Source organism: Sus scrofa, chromosome 11 (assembly GCF_000003025.6).
Source record: "Sus scrofa isolate TJ Tabasco breed Duroc chromosome 11, Sscrofa11.1, whole genome shotgun sequence".
In the NCBI taxonomy this organism is placed as follows: domain Eukaryota; kingdom Metazoa; phylum Chordata; class Mammalia; order Artiodactyla; family Suidae; genus Sus; species Sus scrofa.
Genome location: NC_010453.5, coordinates 19,551,391 through 19,570,974, shown reverse-complemented (window position 1 = coordinate 19,570,974; position 19,584 = coordinate 19,551,391). Strand labels below are relative to the sequence as shown.

The 19,584-nt window shown below is 40.5% G+C and overlaps 1 protein-coding gene across 1 annotated transcript; it reads right to left on the bottom strand.

The window, feature by feature from the left end:
* MED4 (mediator complex subunit 4) lies at nucleotides 4,060-19,117 on the bottom strand. The gene is made up of 7 exons (XM_013978727.2): nucleotides 18,942-19,117; nucleotides 13,377-13,443; nucleotides 11,341-11,511; nucleotides 9,101-9,158; nucleotides 8,048-8,134; nucleotides 6,575-6,706; nucleotides 4,060-4,723 (listed from the first exon to the last, which is right to left on the bottom strand). The coding sequence occupies exons 1-7, from the start codon at nucleotides 19,067-19,069 to the stop codon at nucleotides 4,551-4,553; spliced, it is 816 nt and encodes a 271-aa protein (XP_013834181.1). The 5' UTR covers nucleotides 19,070-19,117; the 3' UTR covers nucleotides 4,060-4,550.

The following is a 19,584-nucleotide window of genomic DNA, read 5'->3' as shown; positions in this document are numbered from 1 at the left end:
TGTATGGTTGATGTCAGAGAATGTTTTGCCTATGTTCTCTTGTAGGAGGTTTATAGTTTCATATCAAATTTAAGTCTTTAAGCCATTTTAAGTTGATTTTTGTATATAGTAAGAGGGTGTGTTCTAACTTCATTGATTACATGCAGCTGTCCAAATTTCCCAGCACCAATTACTGAAGGGACTTTTTCCCATTCTATATTCTTGCCTTGTCAAAAATTAGTTGACCACAGGTGTGTGGGTTTATTATTGGGCTTTCTATTCTGTTCTATTGATCCATGTGTCTGTTTTAGTACCAGTACCACACTGTCTTGAGTACCATAGCTTTGTAGTATAGTCTGAAGTCTATGAGAGTTATGCCTCTGGCTTTGTTTTGTTTTGTTTTCCTTCCCTCAGGATTGCTTTGGAAATTCTTGGTCTTTTATGGTTCCATATAAATTTTTGGATAATCTGTTCTAGTTATGTAAAAAAATGTCATGGGTAATTTGATAGGGATTGCATTCAATCTGTAGATCTCTTTCCATTTCTTTGGATTGTCATCAGTTTCCTTTATTACTGTTTTGTTTTTCTCAGCATATACGTCTTTCACCTCCTCAGTGAGCTTTATTCCTAAGTATTTTATTTCTTGTCTAATTGCTATGGGACTTCCAATACTATTTGAGTCAAAGTGGTGAGAATGGATATCCTTTTTTGATCCAGAATTTAGGTGGAAGGCTTCAGCTTTTCACTGTTGAGTAGTATATTGACTCTGGGTTTGTCATGGATAGCTTTTATTATATTGAGCTGTGTTCCCTCTATAGCTACTAGTTTCATGGGTTTTTTTTTTATCATGAATGGATGTTGAATTTTACCAAATGTTTTTTCTGTATCTGTTGAGATGATCATGTGGTTTTTGTCTTTTCATTTGTGAATGTGTTGTATCACATTGACTGATTTGTATATGTTGAGCCATCCATCCTTGTAATTCTGGGATAAATCCAACTTGGTTGTGGTATATGATTTTTTTTGTTGTTGTTTTTGTTTTTTTGTTTTGTCATTTTAAGGCCAAACCAGTGGCATATGGAAGTTCCCAGGCGAGGGGTCTAATTGGAGCTGTAGCCACGGGCCTAAGCCAGAGTCACAGCAACATGGGATCCAAGCCACATCTGCGACCTACAACACAGCTCACAGCAATGCCGGATCCTTAACCCACTGAGCAAGGCCAGGGATCGAACCCACAACATCATGGTTCCTAGTCGGATTTGTTCACCACTGCGCCATGACGGGAACTCCTCCATGTAATTTTTTTGTCTCATTTCTTCTTCTGTGGTTGATTTCTAGTTTCAAACCATTGTAATCAGGAAAGATGCTTGAAGTAATTTCTATATTGTTAAATTTGTTGAGGCTTCTTTTGTGTCCTAGTATGTGGTCAGTCCTAGACAATGTTCCATGTGCAGTTGAAAAGAATGTTTTTTTGTGGATGCAGTGGTCTGAAAATACAAGTTAAATCTGTTAGTAGCTGTCCAGTGATGAGTGAAGTGTTAAACTCTATTATTGAATTACTGTCAGTTTCTCCCTTTATGTCCATTAGTATTTGTTTTGTTTTGGGGTGCTCCTGTATTGGGCACATATATGTTGATGTGTGTAGTACCCTGTTCTTGTATTGATCCATTTATCATTAAACAGTGACCTTCTTTATAGCTTTTTGTTTTGTTTTGTTTTGTCTTTTTGCCATTTCTGGGCCGCTCTTGCGGCATATGGAGGTTCCCAGGCTAGGGGTTGAATCGGAGCCGCAGCCACTGGCCTACGCCAGAGCCACAGCAACGTGGGATCTGAGCCGCGTCTGCAACCTACACCACAGCTCACAGCAACGCTGGATCGTTAACCCACTGAGCAAGGGCAGGGACCGAACCCGCAACCTCATGGTTCCCAGTTGGATTCGTTAACCACTGCGCCACAACGGTAACTCCTATAGCTTTTGTTTTAAAATCTGTTTTGTCTGAAGAGTATTGAGAATCCTGCTTTCTTGTCATTTGTATGAAAATCTTTCTCCATCTTGTCACTTTGTTTATATGTGTCCTTTGCCCTAAAGTGGGTCTCTGTAAGCAGCATATTGTAGTCTCTTGTTTTTTAATCTAGTCAACCGCTCTGTGTCCGTTTAGTATTTAGTCCATTGACATTGAAGGTTAATTATTGATAGATATGTATGTATTGCTATTTTAAGTCTTGTTTTCCCATTGATTTTATATTTCTTTGTCCCTTGTTTTCCTTTTGTGGTTTCATGATTTTTTGTGGTGTGATGCTTTCATTTTATTTTATGCTTGTGTTCCCTTTTGTTTATGGTTTTTGTGAATCTGTGTGTTTGATTTCTGGTCACCCTGTTTCTCAAGTATGTTAATCTGTTCCTATATCAAACTGCTTTAGACTGGTGGTCATAAAAGCTCAAACACCTTTGGGAGAAAATCTACATTTTTCTTAGTCTCCTCTCCTACATTTTATGATTTTGATGTCCTCTTTTACATCTTCATGTTCATCCTTTTGTTGTTGACTGTGATTATCGCTTTCAGAGAAATTTTTTGATTTTTTTAAATCTGTGTACTGGCGTATTTAACTTACCTTCCAACTGTGATATTCTCTTTCCTATGGATTGTTGCTTCTTTTCTCTTTAGAGAAGACCTTTCACTATCTCCTTTAGGATAGTTTAGTAATCCTGTATTCTTTTACTTTTTGCTTGTCTGAGAAATTCTTTCTGTTCTAAACGATAATCTTGCTGGGTAGAGTATCCTAGTTGCAGGTTTTTCCTTTTCAGGGCTTTGAATATGTATCTTGCCACTCCTTCTAGCCTGCAGGGTTTCTGTGGAGAAATCAGCTGATAGCCTTAGGGGCATTCCCTTGTAATCAACTGTGTTTTTTCTCTTGCTGCCTTTAGAATCTTCCCTTTAACTTTTGCCACATTAATTATAATATGCCTTGATGCGGGTTTGGGACCCTCTGCACTTCCTTAGCTAGATATGTTTCCTTCTTTTGGTTTGGGATGTTTTCAGCCATGATTTCTTCAAATACATTTCCATCCCCTTATTTCTTTCTTCTCCTGGGATCCTTATACATAGATTGGCACACTTTATATTATCCCATAGGTTCCTTACATTGATTTCGTTTTTTTTTTTCAATTTTGCTTTCTTCCTACTGCTCTGATTGGATGATTTCCATTTTTCTGTCTTCCAGATCACTTACTTGTTCTTCTGCATTGAATAATTTGCTCTTGTGCTAGTTATTCGTTTTCAGCTTTCATCTTGGCCAATGAGTTTTCCAGTTTTTCTTGGTTTCTCTTTGTAGTTCCTAGTTCCTTTTTACAGTAATCTGTATTTCTAGAGTTCCCATTGTGGCTCAGCAGATTAAGAACCTAACTAGTGTCCATGAGGATACAGGTTCAATCCCTGGCCTCTCTTAATGGGTTAAGGACCCAGTGTTTCTGTAAGCTGTGGTGTAAGTTGCAGATAACGGCTCAGATCCAGTGTTGCTGTGGCTGTGGTGTAGGCCTCAGCTGCAGCTCCAATTTGACCCCTAGCCTGGGAACTTCCCTATGCCAGAGCAGACAGGAAAAAAAAATAATGTGTATGTGAAATATACCTGAATATGAAAGTTAAATGTGCTTAATTTATAAGATGACTCTTCATTATATAACATACGATATATATATCTCCTGTTAACTTTCCAGAGTTTTTTTTTTTTTTTGCTTTTTAGGGCTGCATGTGGAAGTTCCCAGCTATGGGTCTAATCAGAGCTGTAGCCATTGGCCTATACCACAGCAATGTCAGATCTGAGCTGCAACTGCAACCTACACCACAACTCACAACACCACCAGATGCTTAACCCACTGAATGAAGCCAGGGATCAAACCCGCAACTTCATAGTTCCTAGTTAGATTCCTTTCCACTGAGCCACAACAGGAACTCCCAGAGTATTTTTTAAAACCCAAATTCTAGGAAACATTGAGACCCAAGGGTTTTGGATGAGTGGTTATAAAGATGTACAGATAACCAGGTAAGCATGTACACAACAATTTGATTTGAGATACAGTGGTAAAATTCCAAACAAGTGTATTTATTTACAAAAAATACAGTAATTACAAACAGTACAAATTGAGGCAAGTTCTCCTGTGACAAAAGCTAACAGCCTTCACTTTCAAATGAGTTTTCTGTTACTCTGAGCTATGTTGCATTTTCAGCGATCTACTGCCTTTTGTTTACGCTTTTCATAATAACAAGAGGTCTATTAGTGATGTACATGGGTCATGTCCCTCAAATCTTATTTCCAGAACTACTATGTACAACTCCAACTAAGATGGCACTGAACTGACTAATCTTTTTATTCCAACGGTAAATTTTGTTTTTCTCTATTCCCCTAGTGGTTCAGAAACGAAACCATGATTTTTGGCTTCAAAAAGTCCACAATAATTTTTAACGATGGCACACTTTCACTACAGTATCACCTGGCTTTTAAAGGTTTGCTGCTGTTTAAGAAGCCGATTTCTATAATATTCAATTCTGTATGCTTTTTTTGTCACATTTTCTTTAATCAGAGTCACTGCTACTGCTTGAGGAGTCTGTTGACATGACCTCTACGTCATCTTCATTTTCTTTATTGTGCCCTGGAGGCTCCAACAAAAAGTCATTACTGTGATTTGGTGGTAACATATTCATTGCCATATCATTTGACTGCCACGGATACTGGGGGGCAAGAACATCTGAAGAAAAGAAAGCCCATGTGAGAACATTTCAACTCAATTTACTTCTTAGTTACTCTTTCCTTCATGCAAATAAAATGAAGTAAATTTTTAAGGCTGAAGTCTAAATACACATTTGACCAAATTAATGAAAGATCAAATATATCAAGGAAAAATGTGATGTTTTAGTAACCACAATCTGTTTATTTTTTTTTAAATCACACTTTACTATAGCCACTATTCATAGTCAACTGCCATTAATTTTCCTTTTACAAGACATTCACAATTTCCAAATATTTCATATGTCTGTATATATTTAAGCACATATAATAGGTCATATATACTACTCTCCATATATTCCCTCGTGATATAAACAGCTAATATATGTACTATACTAAAAAAGGGGCCCTGTATCTATTATTACTGCATTTGAAAAATACAGTTCTTGGAGTTCCCGTCATGGCCCAGAGAAAACGAATCTGACTAGTATCCATGAGGATACAGGTTCAATCCCTGGCCTCACTCAGTGGGTTAAGGATTCAGTGTTGCTGTGAGCTGTGGTGTAGGTCGCAGACTCAGCTCAGATCTGGTACGGCTGTGGTATAGGCCAGCAGCTACAGCTCAGATTCAACCCCTAGCCTGGGAACCTCCATATGCTGCTAAATGCTCCAAATGCAGCCCTAAAAACAGACCAAAAAAATACAGTTCTCTTTACCATCCAGTAGTTAGTGTATTGTTACTAGTCAGTAATTCTTTAAATTCTCCTTGTTCATATTGCTAGTGTGGTTTCTGCCTCCTGCCTGGATTGTGAGTGGCTTATGTCATATGATACGGTATAGTCACAATGAAAAATGTGATTCCAAGGGAAACTAATGCCCAATGAGTTCTCAGTTTACACCTTGAATAATTAACAAAAATGGTGCTTATAAAAAGCATTTTTAGTAACAGAGGGACAGCCTTACAATGAAATGTCATGCATTATCTAGAGCATTTATAACAACGTTAAAAATACAGGGGGGAGTTCCCGTCATGGCACAGTGGAAACGAATCCAACTAGGAACCATGAGGTTGCTTGTTCGTTCCCTGGCCTTGCTCAGCAGGTTAAGGATCTGGCATTGCCATAAGCTGTGGTGTAGGTCACAGACACAGCTCAGATCTGTGCGTGTGGACCAGCCGCTAGACCCCTGGGAAACTCCATATGCCACAGGTGTGGCCCTAAAAGAAATAACAAACAAAAAACGGGAATAAACGAAATATGTAAAATACTAAAAGTAATTGCTCAAAAAAGCAATTTTTTCATGGTTTTAAAAAAAACTTTAAAAATATTCTGCCAGGTCAAAAATAAAACAAGTCGCCAAAAAAAAAAAGAAAGATAGGGAACGTAAAATATAACAACAGTACAAACCTGTATGTGAAGCCTGAGGAAGGGTGAAGCTCAGTATGAGTCTCACAAAAATGACATTCTATTTAGTTACAAAAAAGTCCATAAAAAGCTTTGTTATTCACTTTGTTAATTTGAGGGTTATTCATAAGAGTGTTCACTTGGTATTCTTTAAACTGAACATACATCTTACTCTGTTTATAAAGCATGTTTCATTTTAAAAAGCTAAGTTTAGGGCTTAGTTACTGAGAAGTCTAATGCCGGAGGAAAATGACACATTAATAAATGAGAAAAAAATTCAGTTTCTTCTAACTTCATAATAACCTCCATTTTGAACAATCTTTAAGCTGTTAGAAAGTAGAGAGCAGTTGGAGAACCTAGCTACTAAAATGAGCTGGGTCCAGACCCTCAAACTTGTTCAACAGCCGTATATCTGTCGTCATCATGACGTCTACAAAAACAAGTGTGAAAGCCTTATTCTGGTAACTTACCTGGCAGCCTGCCTGCTGCAAGTGCGTCTCCTGGTAAATGACCGTTCACTCCATTAGTGGAAGGATTATTCATTTGACCCAGTAATCCACTTCTCATCTCCAAATCAGTAGGGTATGGTCTCCGTGGGTCCCCTAAAAAATAGTGTTTTTAAGTCAATCACATACAAAAAATATGCACAAACACCTTCTCTAAAATATTAATTCTCCTTGGTTCACTATAAAAAACTCAAGCCACATTTTCCATTTTGGAATGTGAAGGCCATCATCAATTGTTATTAAGAACGTAACAGTAAAATTTTAAATGCATGCATTTTTATTTCTTCTTTATATCTTCACAATAATATACTCTATGTAAAAAAGTCTATCATTTTAGCAAACATTCCAAAATGATAAAGAAAATTATAATCTTGATTCTTCTCAATTAAAACCTTTCTCTGCCTCTATGCTCTTGTCACTTAAAAGACTAATTCTAATTCCTATAACTTCCTAGTGTGGTATCGGGAGCCAAAACTGTTCATTCCCAGTCATGAAAACACACAGTACTTTTGGGCTGATGAAAACTTGGCCAGATTTGGACCAACTTTTTGGTCATGTTTTCTCCCCAACTCCAGGTTACCCTCAAAAGCTGTAGCCACCCTAGTGCTTAGGGTGTGGTGAACACCCGCATCGGGGTGACTCCCTTCCATTCCTCCCACAAGGCTGTGGCTCCCCCTTAGGTCTCTGGTGTAGAAATGTTTTATCTCCTGTCACTCTACGTGCAGTCTGTTCCTCTCTGCTGCTGCTGACTACTCCAGCTCTTTCCAGTCCTGTGTGTCTGCCATTGGGTGTCTAGTGTTTCATCTTTATCACCCACAAGTTGAGACCGTTTCCCAGGCTAGAATCCTTGTAGAAATCCTACTGAGTTGAAAGCTGGCTTTTAGCCAGCCTGGGTTTTACAGGCATATAAATCTACAGCTTTAGGGAGTTCCCACTGTGGCTAAGCAGTAACAAACCTAACTGGTATCCATGAGGACTCGGGTTTGATCCCTGGCCTTGCTCAGTAGGTCAAGGATCTGGTGTTGCTGTGAGCTTGGTATAGGCTGGCAGCTTCCAGCTCCAATTCGACCCCTAGCCTGAGAACTTCCGTGTGCTGCAGGTTCGACCCTAAAAAGACCAAAAATTAAATAAAATAAATGAATAAACAAATCCATAGCTTTAGAATCACATATTCTTCTGTATTTTTTAAATTATCAACTTTTTTTTTTTTTTACAAAAGGAAGGAAACAGTTCTAGTGTCCATAGCTTTCTGAAGAACCAAACTCATAAAACCCATCGCCTATATCATCACTTATGAGACACTAAAGATTTAGAAATATGTCACATATTTCTAAGGATAAATGCATCCTCTATTTAAATATTTTTTCCTATTTTTGTGTACAATCACCTAAGAATTTTCCAACCACATATATCTGCTAAAAAGAGAATTCGTTTTACCTGGGACCCAGGTCAGTGGGGCGCACACAGCGTTACTTGCACTAATCCTATGTGCGTACTTAATGATTTCTTCAGAGGAGATAGCACCTGCGGAGTCAAGAGCGGAAAGCTACAGTGTTTCTGTCTAGTAAACATACAAGTTCATGAAAGCACATCACAGTCATAAATTACCTGAAAACAGGACAATCTGTGTTCCCTTCCGTCCCTAATGATAATATGTATATTGTTAAAAATGAGAGCTCCCTACACCACTTGACTATTTGCTTACTGACCCTAAAACCCTAAGAGGATCTATGTAGAAAGGTTTTACAATACATTCATTAGATGGAAAAAGTAAGCTACTAAATAATATGTATAGCATGACCTGGCTTTTATTGTAGAACATATGTACCTATGTTTTTGTATTGTTCTTGTTACACATCTATTATACATCTAAGAAAAATCTGGAAGAGCACAGACCAAACATTAACAGTAGTTAATCTAAAATAGGAAAGTTAGATGTAAATCATACCTACATATCATTAAAAGCAAGTAACCGAAGTTTTCATTATAATTGTAACTTTTAGTGTGCAAACTAAAAGATCCAAAATTGAAGCCTTTTAAAGAAAGAAGCAGAACAGGATAAGAAGGCATGCTGAGCTTCCAGAACCACCACTAAATGTGTGCACATCACAAAGCCATACCTAGTTCTGACTTCACGGCCATACCTAGCCCACTCCAGCTGTCCAGTGGATGCTCTCTTTCATTCTCTGTCCTGTCTTTCAAGATCCAACTCAAATCCCATTTGCTTCCAGCCCATATTTTCTCCCCAAAATTTAAAAAACCCATTGTCTCTAGTGCACATTTGGGTAATAGCCATAACCTGCATTATTGCTTCTTACAACAGGAAGGGGTTCCCTAGCAATGCCCAGCACAGCACTGTGACACAGGAGGCACTTCACAGTGAGAATTTACTGAAGCTTTTTCAACAGCAGCAGATGATTACCAGTAACACTCTCAGAGTCAGTCTCTTGGATTTTTCAGAAAGTCATTCAGTGTTCCCACCATACTAACCTTTTCTTGCTTTTTCTATTGACTTGAGTTTCTCTTTTGCTTGGTAAACAGCTGTTGCCTAATTAATTAAACATTAAAAAAAGAAATATGGATTATTCAAGACTATACCAAGCCCAGTTTTTGGCTTAATTCACAAAACCATTTATCACAGAGGAACAATACGCAAAATTTGGGAAAGCCCCACAATTTGTCTTTTTTTTTCCTTTTTATGGCCACACCATCAGCATATGGAAGTTCTCAGGCTAGGGGTTGAACTGGAGTTGGAGCTGCGGGCCTACACCACAGCCACAACCACACCAGATGGGAGCCGCGTCTGAGACCTATGCCGCAGCTCCCATCAGTGCAGGATCCATAACCCACTGAGCAAGGCCAGGGATCAAACCCGCATCCTCAAGGATACTAGCTGGGTTCTTAACGCCCTGAGCCACAACAGGAATTCCTTGTCATTTATGAAACACCACTTGGATAGCATTTACCTAAGTTATATAGTCAAGAGAAAAAAAAAATAAACATTATACTCATGAGGTAGTCTCCATTCACAAACTAGTGGTTAGAAACAAAATGTAAATTAGATTGTTTAATACCATTTTTCCTTTGTCTTCTACCATAAGCATGCAGAAAACAGACCACGTACCACCTCCAAAGCACCCTATTCTTGCGACCAGTACCAAAGACACTTTTTTCCCTAGTTTACAAGATACATTCTTGGACTGATCGTCTCATTCATTTATATGTTACCTTACCTCCATACTTAATGACTAATAGTGAACTCCTTCACCCACCAACCCCTGGGCAAAGGCTAACTAAGGGTAAAATGAAGTTAACTTAGCACTATGACACAGTGGGTAAGAGTATGGAGTCAGAGGAGTTCCCGTTGTGGCGCAGTGGGAACAAATCCGACTATAAACCATGAGGTTGCGGGTGCGATCCCTGGCCTCGCTCAGTGGGTTAAGGATCCAGCATTGCCGTGAGCTGTAGTGTAGGCCGGCAGCTATAGCTCTGATTCAACCCCTAGCCTGGGAACCTCCACATACTGTGGGTGTAGCCCTAAAAAAGGGGGGGGTATGGAGTCAGAGAGATCTAGGTTTAAGTTCCATCTCTCTACTTTTACCCTCTTGGGCAAGGTAGGTATTCATTTAAAATCATAATTTCTCCTTCTGTGAAACAGAGTAATGATACTGACCTCATGTAATTGTTAAGAAGATTGAGATAATACAAATAAAAATGCAAAAGCACAGGCCCTGGTGCACAAGTGCTCTTAATAAATGTTAGTTGCTATTATCTAAAACACAAAATTCAGTCTTTTATGGTCTTTGTGTTCAGTCTTTAACTCAATAACAACACTTTTGAAGATCTAATCTAGAGAATAGCCAGCAATGTCTGGTCCATATGAGAATCAAGCTCCACTCTTCATGCAATATCACCAAATAACAATTGCATTAGTTAGTATTTAGTAAAAAAAAAAAAAAACTGAGCAAATAATAGCAAATTAACTGTCTCTTTGAAATAGTAGCCAAGAACAAGAATGGAAAAACTGGAGTCCTTGACATAAATCCAAATTCCATTCAGTTTGGGATGGAAGACTAAAATAAATAAACTGATGTTAATTTTAATCAAGTTACAAAACTGGTATGTATTTTTACTGATTTCAAGATATTTCTAAAATTGAAGTAAAGATTTACAATATTAATAAATGAAAATTTACATCAGGACAAGATACAAATAAAACTTCTCATTTCTATTAATTTAATCTTAAGAAATCTTTAAATAACTAAATAATGAAAATAATGAAAAAGTAATACGTAACAGAGACTCTCTGAAAGTAGTTGTCACTTTTAGACTTGGAAATTCAAGTTTTTCTACCACTTCAAAATACTGATAAAAGATTTATTTTTCAGAGAGTAAGTAATACCCCTTTTTCCATTAAGAAACAGTCTCGGAGTTCCCTTCGTGGCGCAGTGGTTAATGAATCCGACTAGGAACCATGAGGTTGCGGGTTCGATCCCTGCCCTTGCTCAGTGGGTCAAGGTTCCGGCGTTGCCGTGAGCTGTGGTGTAGGTCACAGACGCGGCTCGGATCCTGCGTTGCTGTGGCTCTGGCGTAGGCTGGCAGCTTACAGCTCCAATTCGACCCCTAGCCTGGGAACCTCCATATGCCACAGGAGTGGCCCAAGAAATGGCAAAAAAAAAAAAAAAAAAGACAAAAAAAAAAAAAAAAAGAAACAGTCTTTACCCACTTACCAGTATCTGTTCTGCTTCCTTTAGCTGTTTTTGTAGTTGCTGAATATCACTGTCTCTCTTTTCTACTTCTTTTTCTAAAAGTTGCATTTCATGATGAATTTTCCCCTGATTAAGTGCTAATTTCATTAGTTCTTGAAATTCCCCATCTCTGTGAATTAACAACTCCAGGACCTGTCAGATAATAGCTGATTAAAGCAGATAACAGAATACTGAAAAACTACATTCCAATAAAACAAAGAATCCACATGTGAACTGACTAGTCTGTAAAATTTTAATACCTCCTAAGTATTATTTCTAATCATTGCTACGAATAAAAATAGCCTATGATTATTTTAGAAAACCAATTAACATCAAGATTATCTATTTTTTCTAATTATATGCTATTCTTTCATACAAAATAGAACAAATCTTTCAAAACTAGCAATATGCCAAAATAAGCAGGTTTATTCATTTCCCAGGGAAGATATAATTTATTTGAGATGATTTTAGTTGACACCAGGAACTGAATAGACAATTCTCCAAAGATACACAAATAGCCAAAAACACATGAAAAGGTACTCAGTATTGCTAATCATCAGGGAAATGCAAATCGAAACCACTGCACTGTAACTGCTGCCTTTGGAATGGATGAGCAAGGAGATCCTGCTGTCTAGAAGAGGACTGTATCTAGTCACTCGCGATGGAACATGGTGGAGGATAACGTCAGAAAAAAAATGTACATATACGTATGTTTGACTGGGTCACTTTGCTGTACAGTAGAAATTGTACACTGTAAACCAACTATAATGGAAAAAATAAAAATCATAAAAAAAAAAGACCACTGCACCAGTTAAAACCATCATCAGAAAGACAAGAGATAAGTGTTGGAGAGGATGTGGGGAGAACAGAACCCTTAGTCCTATTGTTGGTGGGAATCTAAATTAGTGCAACTACCACAGAAAACCTTCCATTAAAGGTAGAGATTACTTAAAAAATTAAAAACAGAACTACCATATGGTCCAGAAATTCTACTCCTGAGTATTTATCCAAAGAAATGAAACCACTATTTTTTTTTTATTTTATTGTTTTGGCCATACCTGCAGCATGAGAAAGTTTCTGGGCCAGGGATTGAACCCATACCACAGCAGCAACTCCGGGCCACTGCAGTGACAATACCAGATACCTAACCCGCTGTGCCACAAAGGAACTCAAGTCACTATTTTGAAAAAATATCTGCACCTCCATGTTTAATGCAGCATTATTTACAACAGCCAAGACAGGGAAACAATCTTAGTGTCCATCAGTGGATCAATGGACAAAGAAATGTGTAGATCTACACACACACACACACAGAGGAATATCATTATTCAGCCACATACGAGAAGGAGATCTTGGCATCTGGGATAACATGGATGGACCTTGAGGATACTATGTTAAATAAGTTAGGCAGAGAAAGACAAATACTGTATGACTTCATATGTGGAATCTAGAAGAGCCAAACAGAGAAAAAAGATCAGACTGATGGTTGCTGGAAGCCAGGGGGAAGGCAGCAAAATGGATGAAGTGGTCAAAAGGTACAAACTCCCGGCAATAAGATTAATTAAGTTCTGGAAATGTAGTGTAAGCATGGTGACTGTAATTTAGAATACAGTATTGTAAATTTGAAAGTTGCTGAGAGTAAATCTTACTGACTTTAAAAGTTCTTTTAAAATAGATATTTTCGTGAAGACATACAAATTACCAATGGGTACATGAAAAGGTGCCACTTCCCCTGCAATTTGAAAAGTTCTTATTATAAGAAAAAAATTTACGTAAGGTGACTAAACTTACTATGACAATCATTCTGCAATGACATTAAATCATTATGATATACATCTTAAACTAATACAATGTTAAATGTCAGTTATATCTGACATAAATGATGCAAAGAAAGTATCACTTTAAAAGTTACAATTAATAATTTAATATTAGTAAATTATTTCTCAAAGTAAATATAAACAGGAAAACTGCAGCAATGTTGGAGGTTTTTGTTTTTAATTCAAAAAGAAACCACTTACCTGGTTCTCCTCTCCAGATTGTAACAACTTTTGGTTTCTCGAAATTGCCAGCATTTCTATAAGTTCTCTAGAAAACAAAACCAAAAAAGTGTGCAAGGTAAATACAACAGAGGCTCTGCTCTCTTCCCTGATCTCCACCTGAGTTGCTGGATTCACGGTACCCACAGCAAGCTGAGTACTCAGACCTACTGCCTCACAGGCCCCTCTGACTGTGGACTTGAGCTCTCACCAGTAAGCGTGCATTCTCACCAAGACTCAGGTGTGTTTGTTACCAGAGCCATTTACTCGAGTTTTACTTATAACTGTAATTATATGAACTAATGTCGATTACATAAATACCAATGAAGTATGATTGTGAGTAGGAAGAACTGATTCTATAAAAATCTCAGCAGAGGTTTGCAAAGGGTAACTATAATGAACTGGGGGAAGGCAAGCCATAAAAACTCAGCAAGAGCCTTCCCTGAGACTGCAGGGTCAGTGTCGAAGTTCTCATTTCACCTTTAAAAAAACCAAAGTAGAAACTGCAGACAATGCACTGTGAGTGCTTATGCAAGAAAAACACCTGCGTAAGGGGTCCAGAGGCCTAATCCAGCACATCTCTGGTTTTTGCAGATAACTTCTCTTGGAAGACAGTCAGGCTCCTTCATTTACACGCTGCTTAGGGCTGCTGCTTTCCCACTATAAGGGCCGAACTGAGCAGCTGTGGCAGAGAACTTCTGGCCTGCAAATTTTTAAATTAACCAAAGAGGTATCAGCTAAGAATACACATTATAAATCATATATTTCTAGAATGCTCATTTTTTAAATATGCCAATAGTAGAATGATCAGGGGAAAAATATGTAATAGCAGTAATACCTATACATTAGTTTCAAAACTGTTGATGGATGGGACTTAATTCAGAAATTATCCAGGCAGTTCCATTGTGGTTCAGCAGGTTAAAAACCTGACAGTCTCCATGAGGATGCAGGTTTGATCCCTGGCCTCACATAGCTGGTTAAGGATCCAGTGTTGCCGTGAGGTGCAGTGTAGGTTGCAGATTCGGCTGGGATCCCCCCATTGCTATGGCTGTGGTGTAGGCCAGCAGCTGCAGCTCCAACTGGACTCCTAGCCTGGGAACTTTCATATGCCGCGGGTATGGCCCTAAAGAAAAAAAAAATTATCCAGGAGAGGACAGCTTCACAATCAGCTACCTGACACTACTAGTCAGCTCCAGGGTTTGTACCTTCTCCGTGGCTGCCATGCCATTTTTACCTTTATATTTCTACTTGCACCTTCCTCTCACTGGCCTGGGGCTATTTTACTGGATGGACCTAACCCTCTCCACTACCACCTCCCCCACTGTTATGTATGCATTAATTAGTATGAAAAAAGTTGGGTATGGGAATGAAAATTTTCTTGGGTGCCTATTATGTGCCAGGCATTTTCTAGACGTTTGGGTTATAAAAGTAAGAAAATATTTAAGTAAAATCAGAGCAATAAGTGTTAGGAAGAAAATTAAGTAGAGTCCTATCAGAGAGTGTCACTGACTTACACTGAGTGGTCAGGGAGGATTTCTCTAAGGGAATATCTCTGAAGTAAAACAAGAATTAAACAAGATAAGTCAGCCATGAAATCTATGAGAAAAGAACGCTCGGTAAAAAACACAGCTACTTCATTGGTCCAAAGGCGGGTTTGAGGAAATGTGGCTAGAACAGAGCAGGCACGAGGAAGCAGGACATAAAGGAGAGAGAGGGGGAGTTCCCTGATGGCCCAGTGGTTGAGGGCTCAGCATTGTCACTGCTGTGGTGTGGGTTTGATCCCTGGCCCAGGAACTGCTGCATGCCATAGGCAGGGGGAAAGGAGAAAAAAAAGGACATGGGGGAATTCCCATCACAGCTCAGGGGTTAACGAATCCGACTAGGAACCATAAGCTTGCCAGTTCGATCCCTGGCCTTGCTCAGTGGGTTAAGGATCCAGCGTTGCCATGAGCTGTGGTGTAGGCTGCAGATGCGGCTCGGATCCCACATTGCTGGGCTCTGGCATAGGCAGCGGCTACAGCTCCAATTAGACCCCTAGCCTGGGAACCTCCATATGCCTCAGGAGCGGCCCTAGAAAAGGCAGAAAGACCAAAAAAATAAAAATAAAAAAATTTAAAGAAAGAAAGAAAGGACAAGGGAGGGAGGGCTGGACTGTGCAGGGCCTTGCAGGTCAGGGTAAAGGATTAGTAGTTCATTCTAGGTGCAAAGAGAAGCCACTGGATCATTTATAAAAGGGAAGGGAAATGACCTGATTTACATTTTTAAACAACTGCTGAGCTACCTAGAGATCAGGTTGTAAGAGGGCTAAGAAGAGGAATCAAGTTAGACAGTTTTTGTAGTGTCCCAGGCAGATGAGTAAGTCCTAGCCACTAGGCTTCAGTAATGGAAATGTGGAAACAGATGGATTTAGGATGTATATTGGAAGCAGAGCTGACAGGACTTGCTAATGGATTAAGTAGACATTTTATAAACAACACATTATATTAGCTCTTTTCTGTACCATTAATGAGATGGTGACCATTGAGAAGCCCTGGTCTGAATAAAAGCTGGTTTCTGAGGGGGGGAAGGAACCCTGGTCAGGGGTCAGAGGTCAGGGGTCAGAGGCCCAGTGGGAGAAGTCGAAGGAGATTTCGTCTGCCTTTCTTGTGAATCTGGGAGACTAAATCAACAGAAAACCCCACAAGGGCTTGCCTTAGGCAGGGGAGCTCGAGGAGGGAGAGGTCTGTGGGTTCAGTGCTGTTCGCTGTGTGGACCAAGTAGAAGCCTGTCCTCCCCAAGGATGAAGGGAGGCTGAAGGAGCCTGCACGCCCTGTCCCTGGTTACAGGAGAGGAAGAGAGCCCTGTGTTGCTGTAGAGGAAGCAGCCGATTTCCTGGCTTATCAAGTAGAAGGCTTGCCCACATTTCCACACACGTGTAACTCACACAGAGGCTAGATCCTGTAGTACTGGTGATTACAATGAGGAATACAAATTAACGAGAAATCCAAGCCTTTTTGGCATTTGTGGACAATGGGAAACAGAAGAACTTCAGAAGAACTCAGCACCCCAAGTGATGCAACAGGAAAGCTGAAGAAGTTTCTGAAACACTGAGGTTCTTGAGGAAAATCTAAATGAAGATCCAAAACTTCAGTAGGTAAATACACTTTATCAAACAGATAATGCTACACTCAAAAATCAGGAATCAAATGTGGATATGCACTCCTCCAGGTACTGAGGGCATCAGGTAAACACACCTCAGATACCCAACCCAGGAGCCAATCAATCCAGAGGCAAGATGGAAAGATTTGACTTCAGGGTTGTTCAGTGTCAAGAGACATTCTCAAAGACCGTTATCCTGGAAGGGCAGGTTTAGAAACAGTTCCTGAACTTGGTGAATATGAAATATATACTACGGTTACTCTGCAAGTAAAGCAGAGAAAAGAAATGAATTTACTGGGTTCCAGATTAGAAGGGTGAGAAGTAACAGTTCACCGAATAAACCAAGGCAAAGATTTAAAATTATCATATTTCAAATTTCAATTTCTACTCAAAACCCAGCATCCACTACTTCCCAAAAGAGGTATCACTTCTTCACAAAGTCAACATATTCATAGAAAAATTAATTGCTACCACCTACATCACATAGTTGGTCAAAACGAAGAAATTATAAGGAACATTTTTTACTTGACTAATTTTACACTCATCATCTGACAGTTGGTCCTATCTATTTATTTATTTTTTGTTTTTTTAGGGCCACACCTGCAGCATGTGGAGGTTCCCAGGCTAGGGGTCGAATCAGAGCTGTAGCCGCTGGCCTACACCACAGCCACAGCAACCAGGATCTGAGCCATGTATTCGACCTACACCACAGCTCACGGCAACACCAGATCCTTAACCCACTGAGGAGGCCAGGGATCGAACCCGCAACCTCATGGTTCATAGTCAGATTCCTTTCCTCTGCGTCACGACAGGAACTCGGATACTTGAATAATTTAACTGAAAACCTCATACTCGGAGAACTCAGTCTCGCCAAGGTCTTTTTACTAAGAAATCATGCTGATATTCATCTGATAGGATTAACTAAAGAAGCTGACAAATTCTCCACAAGCCAGGAAGTGAATCAACATGAAGGAAATAGCACATGAATTAATCTGTGTGAACATTTACACAGAGGAAACATTAAGATTGCTGTCTTATGCCCATGAGTTCCTTGTTCACTGTACTGACGCCAAAATTCCACGTGTCCTTTTTGTCACTACAAGGTATTTCAATCTAATAGCCTAAACAGTGAATTAAACACATAAGCTATTTAACTTCCGGTGTCTATGTGTTTTTACATTTTTAGCATCAGGTTACTTAGTATATTAAAACATCATTTGGTATCACATTGACCAAGGAATCTGGTAAGTAATGCTTGCCATGTATGGCAAGGCCTGAACTCACAGCAAAGATAAAAATGTAATTATTAGTAGATCAGATAATACAATTACAGACATACCTCAGAGATACTTCAGGTTCAGTTTTCCACATCAATGCAATGATGTGACTACCACAATAAAGTGACTCAGTTTTTGGTTTTTCAGTGCATATAAAAGTTATGTTTACACTATACCGTAGTCTATTAAGTGTGCCATGGCATTATGTCTAAAAAACAATTATACATTAAAGAAAACAGCATTAATTTAAAAATAATGCTGACGGAAAAATGGTACCAACAGACCTGATTGACACATGGTTGTCACAAACCTTCAATTTGTAAAAAATGCAATATGTGCAAAGTGCAATAAAGTGTAACAAGGTGTGCCTGTATATAGTAAGATTTAGAATGTTGATTACAGAAAAAGGGACACTTGAACAGGATTCTGGAGGATAAATGAATCAGGTTGGAGGTGGAGTGGAAACGCACTGAAGAAAAGGAAGCTGGGAAGCAGTTCACCGAGGCTGGAATAAAGGATATTACTGGAGGGCTGAGAAGTGCAGCGACAACAGGATGGATTAACAGGATGAATGCCCTTGCTGGACATTCTAAGCTAAAGAGTCTGAATTAACTTCCTCTAGAGAGTGCATTCGTTTCTCCAGGGAGCCTGCCCTGACGACAAGGGGGACAGACGCCTAGCGCCCCTGCTGCAGCAGCCTCCAATCCAAACAGGCTCCGCGCCACAGTTACTGTTTACACGTCTGTCTACCCCGGACACTGGGCTCGTCTACGTCAGTATCTAGTCTCCCTCAGGACCGTCTCCCAGCGCGGGACCGGCGGGAGGAGCTCCTTACATGTCTGTCGAAGGCCGGTGGACGAAGCGACTCTCCCGGCGACCTCTAAGGTCCCTACGATTCTGAGAGTCTGGGGTTCCAGAGTCACTGGCAGTATTAAAATGTCCTCTATGGGGGTGGGGCGGGAATGCCGGCGAGTCCCCGAGGGTTGCGGGCCTACGTCCACGACCCTCGCGCACTGCCTCCGAAGCGCGCGCCGCAGTCCCGGAGTGCGGCCCTCCCCGCCGAGACCCAGGAACCAGCCTGAGTCAATGCTCCCGGCCCAGCTCCAGCCAGGCCCCCAGGCGACGGCCTCACCTGGACAAGACCTCTAGGTCTTCCAGCGCAGAAAGCAGCCGCTCGCGAGTGCTGTTGCCGCTCGCCGCTCCCAAACCGCCGCCGCCCGACCGCTCCTTCTCCTTCTCGCCGCTCGAAGACGCCGCCATCCTCCCGACACACTAACAGCCGGCGCGTGCGCAGCTGCGCTCTAAGGAAGAGTGTCGGTCCGCGGGCGGAAGGAAGGGTCACAGAGGCGAGGTAGAGAGCCTGGGCCAGAGCGCCCCCTGCGCGCCTGGAGGTGTCTTGCAGGCGCCGGCGCCATCTGCTGGGCTAGTGAGGGCTTCTTGGGTCCAACCCGCGAGCGAGGGCCAAACCCAGAACTGGGGGCCCAACGCGGTCAGGTTTCCAGCACCTTAGCTTATTCAAGCAGCTGCTCAGTGGAGTTTGTTTGTTTGTTTTTTCCTTTTTTTTGGCCGCCTCGCGGGCATACGGAGTTCCTGGGCCAAGGATCAAATCCCAGATACATTTGTGACCTACCAATCGCTGGATCCTTTAACCCACTGTGCCAGCTGGGGATCAAACCCGCGTCCCAGTGCTGCAGAGATGCCCCTAATAGTGTTGGGCTGTGCCACAGTGGGAACTCCTGCTCAAGGGCATTTGTGGGAATTACATAATGGCCTGC